The sequence below is a fragment of the Solanum lycopersicum genome, chromosome 12 (assembly GCF_036512215.1).
Source record: "Solanum lycopersicum chromosome 12, SLM_r2.1".
Taxonomy (NCBI): domain Eukaryota; kingdom Viridiplantae; phylum Streptophyta; class Magnoliopsida; order Solanales; family Solanaceae; genus Solanum; species Solanum lycopersicum.
Genome location: NC_090811.1, coordinates 61260928 through 61275538, shown reverse-complemented (window position 1 = coordinate 61275538; position 14611 = coordinate 61260928). Strand labels below are relative to the sequence as shown.

Genomic DNA, 14611 nt, shown 5'->3' with positions numbered 1-14611 from the left:
CAGAGCGAAACGATTCTTTACTCAGATAGCCAGAGTGTCATACAATTCGAAGACAAAGCACATCAGAAGGCGATGTCATTTCACTCGCAGGGCAGTAGAGGATGGTGATATGTGCTTGGAGAAGATAGAGGGTGCAAAGAACCCGCAGACATGTTGACGAAATGTGTTGATGTTAGGAAACTGAGGTTATGTAAAACCTCGGTTGGTCTTCTGTAGTTGTTGCTACAGATGTTGCGGTGCGGTAAAGATTTTGATGATGAAGAGATTTTTTTTTAAGAATGTATTTTTTGGATGACTGAGTCAGTGGGAGAATTGTTAGGTAGTGGAGCCTGATTTATTTCAGGTTTTCCTATTTATTATCTATTTTAGGTTTTCCTATTTATTCTCTATAACCAAAAATACTCTGATTTATTAATATAAATATACCTCACCGCCGTGGAAATTTACTCACGGGATTTTACCACGAAATATTAAGTTTTCTCTTTCTCTCTCTAGATCTCTCATCTCTTTCTCTTGAAAGTTCTTGTGTTCTTCATTCATCTAGTGTGTGTGCGTGAATTCGATCCTAACACATAAGCGAAAGAGAATGTAATTATAGGTAGAAGTAAGTTCGGAATTTTAATTAATGCAAACTGTAACTATGTTAGCTAATTAACTAGTATATGTTTAACGAGGCCTAAATATTTGGTATGTTGTCCAACCCATCTTTTTTCTTTAATGGGTTGGGCTTTCCAACTGAAGTCCATTAACAGACTTCCGGCGACACGAAGCTTGACAACTGCAAACGGAAGGTTACGACGATCAACGTCTCCGACAATGAGTGCAGGTGAATTTACTCTTCTCTCCCATTTCTTTAGGGTTTGTGCTCTCTCAATTTGTATGCATTCATATAGGAACAAATATATACAGTTTGATTTATCTAGCTGACCCGAATTATTTTGGGATTAATAACAAACCATCACAATATACTCAGTGTAATTGGTGTCTGGGGAGCGTAGAATATATGCAACATTACCTCTACCTTCTGAGCAAGTAGAGAAGTTGTTTGTGAAATGGTAAAATTATTTGAGAAATGAATATAGAGGATTTGTATAGCCATTGCAACTAATTTGAGATTGAGACATAATAAGTTTAATAGGTAATGATCATAATTGATCTTCTATACCCTACCAACATTGAAATGATCCTAGAAAATGTCAAATTAAAACATTTTTCTCCACTGAAAACACACTCTATTGTGGGTTCTTTTACAGCCTTCATGGATTAATCATAGAGCAAATGTGTTGGATAAGGTTGAATTATATGACTAATCGATTAATCCGGAGTAATTTGACGATATATTTTCGTGTTTGCTAGATTTATAATGGAAGGATTGTACATGGGTGGCACGGGACCTGTTGTTTTAACTTTGTGGTTTTACATTGTAGATCTTTGACCTTATGAAACAATCTAAACAAGGTAATAAGAATGTTTAGTCAAATGATTGATCATCTGTTTGATGAGTATCAAACTTTTTTTACCTATAAAGTTTAGTTGGCGTGTATTATTATTGTTATATTTGATGACAAAGGAAACCTGTAGCCGCTATCCTTTGGGTGCGCACAGGGTAAAACCAACACTCCTATGCAGTAGCTCGCAAAACACGCAACAGAGATAATTCGCACTATGCAAGCTCGGTGCATCATGTGTTATTTGTATTTTTATGACATTGAGTGTAGATAATTGTTTCCTCACTTGGTGTTTGATTTGATGCAAGTGCCTAGGTGAGGGATCTTTGTACTTTGTGACCCCCCCCCCCCCCTTCTCTCTTCTCTTTTGTTACCTATGTCTTGTCACTCGTGTTATACAACTTTTGTCTTCTATTTTATGAAGGGGGAGCATTTGGTGGAAATAGAGGACTGAGACCAGTGCCACCTGAAAAAGGAGTTTTTCCTTTGGACCATATGCATTTATGTGACCTGGTATAATATTTCAAAAGATCTCATTATTTATTGATTTTGTTATTGTCTTCTGTTTTCCCTTCCCTTCTTTTAAGATAAAACTGTAAAAGTATAATAGAAAGTTTTTGATAGAGCATCTATTATCTTTTGCAAGGTTCATTCCTTCTTGTTGCTTACTATACTATTTGATTTGTTTTAGGAGAAGAAAGAGTACCTCAATTGTCTTAAATCCTCTGGGCATAAATCTGACAACTGTAGACACCTCTCTAAAAAGTACCTGGTGTGCCGTATGGAGAAGTAAGTCCATTGACATGATTTAGTAAACACTTGCACTGTTTAGTTTTTAGTATGCGAAGTTATTCTAGTGTACAGCTTCTGGTAGTCAACAAAGTACTTTCTTGCACTACAATATTGAACCACATACTTTATTCATGAGTTCATACAACTGCCAAGATTGCGAGTTCTGCACAAGGCTTGCCTCTTAATTCTTGTCATGCTTACAGAATTTTAGTTTAAGGTCATCTCCACATTTTCAATATGTTCAAGTTTGTTAAGACTATGCCTTTAAGCTTCTATATTTCCTTTTTTTCTTCTTCTGTGGGCACAAGAGTTGAAACTTACCTAATTTTGTTAAGTATGTCTAATTACCGGTGTTGATTTCATCTCTTCAATAATTGGTGTTATTATGCCCTGTCTTTATCCAAAAATTGAAGAATGATGTCCCTTGTGGAGTAGGATGGCAGATTATTTAAAATCAGGACACTTGGTTCTAACAAATGTTACCAATTGGTTCAAATTCAGAACTTTTCTGGTTTTCTGCATGCTTTTCGTCAAATATCTCAAGAAAGCATGTGCACAATAGTGGATGAACAAATGCAACAAGCTGGCATTTTTGCCAAGTTTTTGGTTTATTATGGATGGTCTTTAATGAATAACAGCACAAATTGTTTCTAGAAAAGCCATAAATATCATTGCATTTGTAAAGAAATGCAGAAACTAGAAGATAAGGGTTTGACACTCTCTTCAGGGGGATTCAGAAACATATAGTATGGTTCTTTTGGTCTAAGAGCAATAGTTATATACAGAACCAAACCAATGAAACTATCTAGGACAAGAACAGGAAGAAAAGCATTCAAGAAAGCGATTTCTCTTTTTTGCTTGATTGCACCTCTGTTTAGGACCCAAACAAAATGATAAGAGATCTCATAAAAGGCTAATGTCAAATTCCTGCATTTATGGAATTAGGAGAAGAAACCTTCTCCGTCTTTTTCATTTTGCCCTTTTCCTGTATACTATGTTTCTTTGGCATGTTTTATCTCAACAGAGCTTTCGGCTTTTACTTGAAAGAGAAATAGAACTGAAGAGAAATTCACACACTTGTTCCTACAGTATATTGGTGTTTATAGCAAGTAAATGCAAAGTGATGCCTCCTGGCGAAATAGTTTCATCAGATTTGTCTTTTATATCTCCTTGTACTAATTTATCACCTGCTCCTGTAGGTCTACAGCAACTAATGATCCTCTGTAGGAATTTAGGCTGTAAGAAAATGTTTTATGTTATGTTTGTTTTGCAGGAACTTGATGGCAAAGCAAGACATGTCAGAACTTGGCTTTGGCAAGAACTATGATGCAGAAACTTCTTCAGAGGAAATGGAACAATAGAAAAATGAAAGAATGGAGAAGATCGATAAATTTTGTTAATTCTCTGGGATCCTTTTGAGAAGCCTGGGTAGAAAGTTACACATACAAGCTTCATTATCGTCATGTGAAAACTTTCATAGTTGCTTATAGGAGGTCTTCTTTTTCTAGATTAATGCTTTTTTAACCTCCTTTTTCCCTTTCTTCTGAATTTTGTGTACCTTGAGAGCAAAAATGTATATAGAAAGAGAGAAGGATAAAGAAATGCTATGATAAATTACAGATTGGACAGCTACATTCAGGCTATTGTTCGTTACTTGTTTCTTCCATATCTCTGTTGCTTCAGCAGTGCTTTTCATTTGAATAGTTTCATTTTTAAAAAACATGGTTAAACTTAAAAGGTTGAAAATTTGTGGTCATGAGTCCAATTCCCACACTCACATTAGTTACTAATGTATACTATTTTGTGAGTGCTTTTAACCTCTACATTAATATGATTATGCATGGATTCCTGCACTCTAAATCCAAAAGAATTATACATAAATTTCATAAATAAACAAAATTTGAGTACCATAGAGCCATAGCTGACGAAGATAGAAAATTTTGCAAGTTTATGAAGGTGCACTTGTATATAAATGCTATTAAAAATGTTGCCATAAATAGTTTTATTCAATCAGCTTCATTGATAGACATTTCATCAGGAAATAAGAGTTTAAGATATGGAACAACACTTGGAAGAATGGGCAGATCAGCCAAGTTAACACTCATCAGATCAAAAGCAATGCATGCTTTGTGCATGTATGTTCCATCAAATACTGGGATTTTAGGGTATCTTTGGCTGAAGTGAGTGAGGATGACGCGGTATGCTCCAGCAGCGTCCCCAGCCTCAATAGCTTCCCCCATTGTGCTGTGATTTTTTGCTATAGCCTCTTCCAACATGCCATCTTCAAAAGTAGCCTGCAGCAAAATGGCCCACAATAACCAAACTGTAAAAGGACAAATAATTTGGGATAGAAAAAAAGGATTCAACAGAAAATGTTTCTCAGACATTAAGTAACATGCCTCATGTATGAGAAGCGTTGCCTCGCGAGAGGCTTTAACCAATTCTGGACAAGGCCTTGTGTCACCAGAGTAAACAATCTTCCAACCTGGTATTTTCTTCCCAATAACATTAGTCCTATCAGCAAACTTCAGGACGATTCCATAAGCTTGTGGACAATGAATAACGGGAACACTAATCAAAGTCATCAATCCTGCTTGTCTGAGCAGGTTCTTTAGCCTGCTTGTGCTCCCATTAGCATCATTATCATCATTTGACTCAAAAGCCTCCCATGAAGATTCTGTAGTATCCCTACAATCAAGGAACTGCATATCTAGTTCCTCGAGCATTTGGTACCTATCAAGAAATATTTCAAGTTGCCGAGGACCTACAACAATTAAAGGTTCGTGGGGAGTTCCACTGAGTAAATCATGTCTCAGAGCAAGAATTCTTGCAACTCCCGCATGATGATCTGCATGAATATGAGAAATCCAAATACATTTTAAACCCTTCACTGCTTCATCAGCACCTTCAACACCAAATCTGGCGAAAAGAGCAAAGTTTATCACACATTTAAGTGTAGGCAAAAAAAATATGGATATGATAGGCTTATGTTAATGAACTGCCACTTTTACCTTCTTTTTAGTTGTCCCAGTGTTCCTTCACCACAATCTAACAAAATACTTCCATTTAAGAAAAGATTAATAAATATAGAACTAACATTTCGGTATTTTGAAGGCTGCGATGAACCAGTTCCGAGAAAAACTATCTCCATATCTTCTCTTGTTATACCTTCCAAACAGCTCGGTAATGGAGTTTCATGCAACTGTAGCTCTTCAACTATTCCATTGTTCCCATGCCAGAGTTGGCTAATATGTTCAGAAGCACTTATAATTTCTGGAATATTCGAAGTTAGCTCATTTAAGATTTCTGTCCGAGAAATAGTAGCAGGAACATTAGAATTGTCTAATCCAAGCTCTTTGTATGGAAGAAGATGGAACTGTTCCAGAAAACAAAAGTTCATTTTAAGTAAAGAAAGCATCAAAGTAAATAATTAAGCATAAGATACACAGCAACGGATTTTATGGAAATATATGTGTATGTACATTCCTAAGCAAATCAAGTTAGTACATACTTTCTTAGTCCTTTCTATAGGCAAGAACAATATATTTTACTTATAAGAAGTAGCAACTTTCTGATTCCAGTGTAGAACCATTTCAACCAAACTATATCGATTCCCTCACCTTGAGGAGGTTCTCTGCATAAGTGATCTGACATGAAGTTGGAAGTGACAACTGAAAAGAACAAAATCAAAATAGCTGCTCAAGTAGGCAAACATATACACGGTCCAAGTAATTATCAGCCGTAAGATATATTGCTCATCCAAACAGAATTTTAATAAAGGTATACCTCCCTCGGGAACTTTGAGATTGATGGTAAGCTCTTCAATTGCTGAAGAGACCAAAAACCAGGAGAAGGAAATAATTGAGGACAGAAGTAGTTAAGTCTTGCAGCAATTCTTGAACTGGATTTCAGAATTGGAATCTCAATATTCTTCCTGCAGATAGCCCACAAGAATAATAAACATATAACAATATAAACAGGAAACATATATTAGAGGAGAAAGCTAGACATGCACTCGGAAAAAAAGGGAACATTATAAGGTAATTACGGCTCATGTCGTGCCATTATGTGATGGGCTTCACCAAATCTGGCCATCCATTGCTCATACGCGGGTGTATTTGTTACTGACACAGGGCTAAGGTGTATCAAACAATTTACTTTTTTGCACAGTTCGACAGGTTGTCCTGATATATTCGAGTAAAACGGAGTAAGAGACTGCAAAGATGACAACTCTTGCAGATGAGATGGTGTTGGACAGTCAACAAGGAGCACAATAGGACCGTGAGTGGAAGGCTCCATAACATCGCAAGGGTGAACCTGTGCAGCGAAAAAAATGCAAGCAAAGCACCGAGAACTTAATGAGATAGACTATGAAGTCCACGATAAACTTTGGAAAGAATCTTCCTAACTTACTATGATATTTTGATGATCTGACTCCACCGAATTCCCTCTTTGCAATTGACCATATTTTGGCCCAGGTTCCACTCCGAGAGCAGCAGCCTTATCTGGATAGAACTTCCCTTTGATCTCCGGAAACTCACAAATATAAACCACCGAAAGCTCACCAGGATTTAATTCCACTTCAGCTGTGAGATTCATCCATTGTGCTTGAAGGTCTTCAGCTAAATGACTACCACTAATTAGTGGAGTGTTTGTCTCAGAGGATCCTTCCTTCATTGAGCCACACACTTTCAAGCAACATGGTGGCACGAGAACAGCCGATAGTTTGACAACTCCATCAGTAATGGGAGCAAAAAGACGATCAAACTTACTTGAAGAAGCGCTAGCAACTTCATCTGATCCATTACGGAGAACACTATCTATTTGACCCATGGCAGAATTTGGGATGAATGATTCCATTGCTTTAACCAATAGATAAAGATCCGGAGGACCCGATACATTTACCTGCAAGCAAATGGTATAAGCTGTATCAAATTTTCAAACTCCATTTGTAAGCAACAACACCTCAATCCTAAACAAGCTGGGATCGACTATACGAATTCTCTCTGACCATTTATCTCCATTTAAATTCATCTCAAGCTAATAACGTATAAAACAATAAAAGTAAAAATACAAATAAGAAAAGCGATGAAATTTGTGATGAATAAGTAGTAAGTAAAATAAGTTAATGAGACACTCACTGACATCCCTTCTTTTCCCATCCCAGCCAAAGTCAATAGGAGACCTGCAAGTAAAACAATAGAATTTCTTTGGTGGTTTTAATCAACTGCAATCAATACGCCAGAGTCTTCTCAAGGGTTAGTTTGATCCAGACACTTAAGTTAACTTTCATATTGTGCTCATTGATAACCAACCTGGGAGTCCACCAACAGTTTCTGAGCAGACACGTGATAGAAATATGTGATCAATCTGGTAAAAAAAAAGACTTTTATGTGTATTTCCCTAGAACAGCAACAAAGTAACTTACACATAATTAGGTTTACAACAGCAAGATAATATATCTGAATACCTGTGACAATGTAATTTTATGCTCTGTCAAGAAGCGTTGCAATCCCTGCAAGCAAAACATAAATAGGTGTTGAGAACTAAGTCCAAGTGTACTTTTTTTTTGTGACAAGGGAAATCAACAGCTACTACCCTTTGAGTGTTCACAGGATAAAACCTCCGCTCCTATGCAATAGCTTACAAACCACACAAGAGACGTAACCGCACTAGACAACCAACTGTACATTTTTTATCTTCCAATTTATCTACAGCAATCCTCTTTTTACAAAGGCAACGAGAACCAAGGAAGAGCAAGAAGGACAAAAGTGGAAAACATTTGTTGAAGGATATTATGAAGAGGAAACCTACTAGAACAATGATAAAGACATAGACAATAGCTAAATCATTTTTTTATTGTTACAAGAAAAATGCCTCCTCGTTCATCTACTAAACATATATTCAACAGAATCGAGAATAGGTGGATCAAACAATTAGGGTTTGTTTGGATGGGCTTATAAAAAGTAATTTATAAGTCATAAGTAGATGGTACCTTACTTTTGACTTTTGCGTTATTTTAGAACTTTTCTGGCCTAAAAGTGGGTGCTTAAAAGCACTTCATAACCTTTTCAAACACCTCCAAAACTAAAAAAACTACTTAAAAGTCAAAAGCACCTAAAAATTAAGTTAATCCAAACGGGCACTTAATCCACTATGCCTCAACAGGAATCTAGATGCATTCAGCTGTATAGATCCTCTATACCGTTCTACTGCATTATGCTCATTCTAACAGAATATAGCTGGATTTAGACTTTATATAAACAATATAAAATTAAATGCAAACTAGGTATCTTTTTAGGTCAAATTAGTCTACCAGCTTCACAAAAGCAATAAAAAATGGCCATAATACTCAATCATCATCGTCAACAACAACAACATACCCAGTATAATCCCACAAGTGGGGTCTGGGGAGTATAGTGTGTACGCAAACCTTACCCCCCTGCCTTGGGAGGTAGAGATGTTGTTTCCGATAGACCCTATGCTCAAGAAAACACATAACAAAACACTACGGGAAAAGAAATAACATAAGTGAAGAAGCCACGACCAAAATACTAAAGATGGCATGAAAAAACATTCTGACAAAAGGGAGCAGTATCTACAACAAAATAGATACTATAATCAAAGTACAATCAAATAGATATCGAGATATTGCCAAACTAACTAAATAGATTCACAATAGAACTATGCTGCACTTATAGTATCAACTAGAACAATATGAGAACCACCTGCAACACACACTTGGGGGATCACCCATTTTGTTGTACAGAAAAATAAATCATAGTTATGCAATACATAGTTAATACATCACACTAATGGTTTTCGATATAAAATTCCGCATTACTCATAAAACGTCTGGCAGAAAACTCCAAATAACTATTACCTACATACCTTATATGGTCAATTTATTCAATATTTTATACAATATAGAATGCGCAATAAGAATATGTGTTTTAGCAATTGCACAATTAAACTAGTTCTTGATATGGTTATCTCAAACTTTACATAACAATTAACGCATTCTTATTTATCAAAAACAGTTCACCATATAATAGTCCATGCACATTTTATTGTTGCATAACTAGTTCGCAAACCAAACAACCGCCCTAATGTTATTTACAGAAGGGAACTTGAAAAACACTTACTTCTCCCGCGTTAAATAAAAACCTCCATTTGTCCGAAAAGAGGAGGACAGAGGGTGATGTATCTTGAGTATCCATGCCATTTCCTAGGATCTGTGTGAAATTTAAAGAATCAAAAGAAGTTAAATTTTTCCGAGGGGTGAGAAAGCAAGCAATTAGAATAACAAACTTGATATGATTAATGAACATATAAGTTAAATGCATATTTATAAGGACACAAGATATTTGTCCACACCAAACATCCTTACTGTGAAAAACGAAACAGTTAAATGAATACTCTTACAATTTCCGTGAATATATTGAATGATTTAGTTACTACAAGAAACATTCAAAGTGTTTTTCTAATGAATGTGGTGTCTGAGCATACTTTCACGTAGTTGCACTAATTCCACGCGATAATTGCCACCTCCCACCAGCAACAACAGGTCCATAACTCTGTCCACCAAGTCTAGGACAGAACAGGTACATAATTCTAACTCTGTCCACTAAGTTTAGGACATATAGAAGAATCACCTAGCATTTTTATTTTTTTTTGTCTATGCTGGGATTTGAACCTCAACCAATTAATGGACCACTGGGCCACACTAGGCCACACTCTTAGGTGCAAAATATTCAAAACGTTATTATTCAAAACTAACAGAAAAGAGAGAACTTTATGCTCTAATCAATTGCTAAATCTTTTCACACATATATAGTGTACATACAATACACATTAAAAATGTCAAACTACCAAAATAAACAACACTTCTTCAGAAATTTTCCTTTTATCAGTACAAAGCAGAAAACTTTATTCTTTGAATTTAACTATCTCCAAAACTACAATACCATTTACATTGTTATTCTTTCTATGTTGAGTAACACCCAGTTCAGTTTCCTGCTTAAATTGACAGAAATCACCACATTTTGAACTTACCTGTATATATGACTTGTTATTACCAGTTTTTTTGAGCTCGTCTTCTTCCGGTAGAGGGTTTTTCTTCGGCTTGTCATTACTATGATTACCCTCAGCCCTTCTTTTCCTCTTCTTCCCCATTCCACTCAAAAATTTACACAACGATTCCCTCTTTCTCTCTTCCACCGGCGAATTCTTAGTTTCGGCGATACAGTTCAAGGGTTCAAGAAAGATTTTTTTTTTCTTTCAAAAACACACCTAAAATATTTTATTTTTTTTAGCTTTATATTCAAATTATTGAAAATATGAATTTTACATCTAAACTATTAAACTATCACTTTTTAGTTTGAAAAACACAAATTTTCATAAACACAAAATTTCTCAAACAAAAAATTGATAATTTAGATATGAAACTCAATTTTTTAATAATTTAGACATGAAATTAAATTAAAAAAATATAGTTTAAATATATTTTTGACACTTAATTTTTTATTTTTTTTACTGATTTCCTCTTTTAAAATTACGCAATACTTTGGTTAGGCATCTATTATTGTTACCTAGTAAAGTTTTGGTTAGGCATATATTTGTTTAATTTAGGGGTTGACTTTGATTTTGAAATTCTTTTGTGTTTCCTCTTGTTAGTCTAAAGTCTTAGGTATTTCACTTAGGACGTGTTTGGAGATTGATGAAGAAAAATAATTTTAGCATAAATTTTTAATATTTTTAACTTTTTTTAAAATTAAATTACAAAGTTGAGAATGATTTATTTTAGGATTAATAATTAGTAATGGAATGTATTAGTTTTAATTTTAGATGGAATAATAATTTTGGTACGACTTATCCCCTAACAAAAACATCTCCTCAAACTATAACGATTCATGTCACGTTCCGAGTCTATACCCTGGACGTGGCTGCCATTCAATGAGCATTGCTGACCTTGAATGAACCCTTGACTTGACTTACTTAACTCAGCGGAAGACTTAACTCAATGAAATAAAACAATCTCATAATATAACTTAAAGTAACTAACTTGGCCAAAATGACACTTAAGTTTCATAGAAAAATATTTGTTATACAAAGATAAGAGACTCAATATTAACCGTCTATGAAGCCTCTACAATATTAAGGTGGATGTTGGACAGACCCCACAACATCCTATAAAAGAAAGACTGAAAAGCGAATAAATGTGTCCTCTAAAATGCAAGGAGGCTCACCACTGACTCCGAGTGCTCAGTTGGATCAATGAGACACTAGATGATGCTGATCCGATTACATGCATCTACATCATGATATGATGCAGGCCAACTGACATCAGTACATTGAATGTACGAGTATACGAGTTGGAATTCCAACAACAACTTAAGCTTGAAAAAGAGTAAGAAGAAGCACTTACCTTGTCTCTACTCAACTCTTGAATAAATTGACTTAATATAAAGCAATTAGACACATGCAATATATAAAGCTTGTAAAACAATGAAAAACACTTAGTTCGTTAAAAAAATGCAATAACAAACTCAATTTTACTTATATATGAAGTAATATAGTTTCTTCTCTAACCAACAACCACCACTATGAGCCTAATTGGTGATACAACGTCTTACCCACGCTGCCATAACTGTCCTATACTTTGTCGTCGCATAGAACTAATTAACTTGGTGGATAACTTATGTGATCATCTAAAAAGTATGACCTATTAATACCCATGATGACTAAATGGTTTATGAAGATTTTGAGTTATTATGAACTCGCATCCCCATATCGGTGCTGATACTACTCCCAAAAATATACTTAGCTCATATATTTTAAAAACAACTTCCTTCTTGGGTTGAGATAATTGCTCAACACTTAGCTTTAGTTAGCTCTATTGGAATTAATGTTCCATTTTCTTGCTCAATACTCTTTTGAAAATCGTAGTTTTCTCTTATCTTAAAAAAACATTTATAAATTCTTAGGAATACTTAGTTCCCCTATAACTTTTGAGAAATGAACTCAATTCTTTACTCTTTACTTAGTTTGAAAATTGAGTCTTAAATCATTTCTTAGGGAATACTTAATTCTCTAATAAGTTTTGAGAAATAAACTCAACTCCCTATTTGTTACTTAACTTGAAACTTGAGTCATAAATCATCTCTTAAGGAATACTTAGTTCCTTTATTACTTTTAACAAATGAACTCAACTCTTTACTTGTTACTTAATTTGAAACTTGAGTCTTAAAAACAAAGTTAAACATTGGTAAAGACTCTTGAAAATCTTTAAGAACTTTGTTTTGGACTTGCTTCTTAAAACTTTAGACTTGACTCTTAACTTTTTTAACTTTGATCTTAGTTTTCCTTAAATGAAATTTCAAATTCAAGGTTATGATTCGTGTTTTTGGCAATTCCAATGTATTTAGAAATCATTTGATCAAGTAATTAGAATCACTGGAGAGTGTAAATACACCTCGGAAGAACTTAAAATAGGTTAAACTACGAAAATTGGGTAAAAACGCCGATTCAAATGCATCCAAGGCGCGCTGCGCCAGACTTCAACTTCAAAGACCTCACCCTGGCGCTCTGCAGGCGCGCCGCCCCAGGCCTTTTGGCGAAGATGGGGCATGCCGCTCCTGGTGCTGCACAGGTGTGGCTAACGACTTTCTCCTCTCATTTTTCAACGCTAAACTCTCTAAACCTCCATAGTTATTTTTCCAAACCCTTAGCATCAAACAACAATGGGCATTTAAACAAACTCAACCAACAGGAATTTGACAAGATTCTTCAAGAATTAACCTCTTAACATGTAAACAATTCTAAAATCACTGATTAAAATAAGTTTAGTGTGTGGGTGAACTAACCCATACAAAAGATCTCACATAGCTTGATAGGGATCACCCCAATGAATTCCACTCGCAAATATTAACGTTCTTGGCGAATTCTTGACTTCTATCCCTTTCTTTTTTATTTTCTCTCTTCTCCAAGCCCTAAGAGTGATTTGATTTTCAAAAATTGAGTTAGGACTTGTTTTTACCCCAAACAACCCCTAAAAACGAAATAGAAAATTAATTGGTGAAAAGAATAATTCGTCATTCCTTAAATTCAGATTTGGACTTTCCTTACTTCAACAATCCAACTTCCGATAGACATCTCTCCCTCATACGATATCAAAAATGTGCAAACTTAGCGGCGTTGGAAAGATATCTCCAAGGACTTCCCAACCATATCAAGAACTACCTCTAGCTCATCCTAAGCTAGAAGTTATGGCTGTTTGAAAATAAGCAAAACTCACTTTCTTAACTTAGGCAATTTTTCAGACTTTTCCTTTTCTTTCCAAAAAGAATATTTTTAGTTTCTTAGCTTATTCCTACCTATTTCAAATTGTGAGATGTTACAATTCATTTCATCGATATAACTTTTATTGAGATGTAAATGCATGGTTATGTTTTCTTAAGACGAGAATTGATAAAAAAAAATTGGATAGGTTTGTTTGTGACGAAAATATAGTGTTGATGGATTTAGAGATTGTCTAGATTCTATGGTGTAAAATTTAATTATTTTGAGTTTAGATTATGTTAGCCGAGGGGCTTGGTGGTCTATGGAAACTTTTAGATTGAGAAACAGAATCGTAGAAATCCAATTATAGTAATTTTCGCGATAAGATGTATTTGTATCGTCATAAATTTAAGTGTAAGTTGTGAAACGGAGAATTCAAAAATTGGCGTCATGTTTCTCTTTATGGTCGATGCAGCAAGAACATTGTTGTGGTCAACTGATCCGCATGGTGGTTAGGAGAAAAGCCAGTATAACAACAACTTAATTGTCATAGAGGGATTTTCATAATGTCTAGGACTGTCATAGCGGTCATCGATAGTAACTTTTAATGTCTTTTTTGATCTTTAATCTTTTTTTCCTAATATCCAAAAGTTCATTCTTAGATTTGAGAGAGGCGACCAAGTAAGACTTTTTTCATCATTTGAGGTAAGATAATTACCCATTCAAACATTAATCAGTATGTTTAATTTATAAGATCATTAGAATGGTTGGTGTAATTCTTCAGGCCCCAAGATCATAATTGATAGCAATACGTTTGGATACTCCTCAACTGATATAATAATAATTCTAAGTTGTTAGATTTTATTTTCTAGCGAATTGAGCCAAATTGATATGTGAAAAATATAGTTGTTCATGGTTATGGTTAAAAAATTAAATTGAACCACAATCTGAATCAAACTGATTTAAAAAATTAATATTTGTTTTAGGTTTGTTTTAAATTTTAAAAATTGATACTATTTGATTTTACTAAAAGATAACCAAACCGAACCAATAAATTAGATATATAAATTTTATAATTATTTATATATTAT

The 14611-nt window shown here is 34.6% G+C and overlaps 2 protein-coding genes across 8 annotated transcripts; one reads left to right on the top strand and one right to left on the bottom strand.

The window, feature by feature from the left end:
* Nucleotides 1-667: 667 nt before the first annotated feature.
* LOC101246224 (uncharacterized) lies at nucleotides 668-3906 on the top strand. Of its 2 annotated transcripts, XM_010315990.4 has the most exons (5): nucleotides 690-826; nucleotides 1357-1458; nucleotides 1873-1961; nucleotides 2140-2237; nucleotides 3514-3906. In XM_010315990.4, exons 2-5 carry the CDS (start codon nucleotides 1440-1442, stop codon nucleotides 3599-3601), a joined length of 294 nt encoding a protein of 97 aa, XP_010314292.1. In that variant the 5' UTR covers nucleotides 690-826; nucleotides 1357-1439; the 3' UTR covers nucleotides 3602-3906. The 2 variants fall into 2 exon arrangements, with proteins under 2 accessions (XP_004252352.1, XP_010314292.1); XM_004252304.5 differs by lacking the exon at nucleotides 1357-1458 and having other exon boundaries at nucleotides 668-826.
* A 272-nt stretch (nucleotides 3907-4178) lies between these two features.
* LOC101245927 (tRNAse Z TRZ4, mitochondrial-like) lies at nucleotides 4179-10796 on the bottom strand. 6 transcript variants are annotated; one of them, XM_069292354.1, is made up of 12 exons: nucleotides 10296-10796; nucleotides 9386-9475; nucleotides 7711-7755; nucleotides 7556-7610; nucleotides 7382-7467; nucleotides 6654-7145; nucleotides 6289-6557; nucleotides 6027-6174; nucleotides 5861-5911; nucleotides 5252-5616; nucleotides 4640-5159; nucleotides 4179-4534 (listed from the first exon to the last, which is right to left on the bottom strand). In XM_069292354.1, exons 5-12 carry the CDS (start codon nucleotides 7400-7402, stop codon nucleotides 4247-4249), a joined length of 2154 nt encoding a protein of 717 aa, XP_069148455.1. In that variant the 5' UTR covers nucleotides 7403-7467; nucleotides 7556-7610; nucleotides 7711-7755; nucleotides 9386-9475; nucleotides 10296-10796; the 3' UTR covers nucleotides 4179-4246. The 6 variants fall into 6 exon arrangements, with proteins under 6 accessions (XP_069148455.1, XP_069148456.1, XP_004252351.5 ...); XM_069292355.1 differs by having other exon boundaries at nucleotides 7382-7448; nucleotides 10296-10647; XM_004252303.5 differs by having other exon boundaries at nucleotides 7382-7425; nucleotides 10296-10543.
* Nucleotides 10797-14611: the final 3815 nt, after the last annotated feature.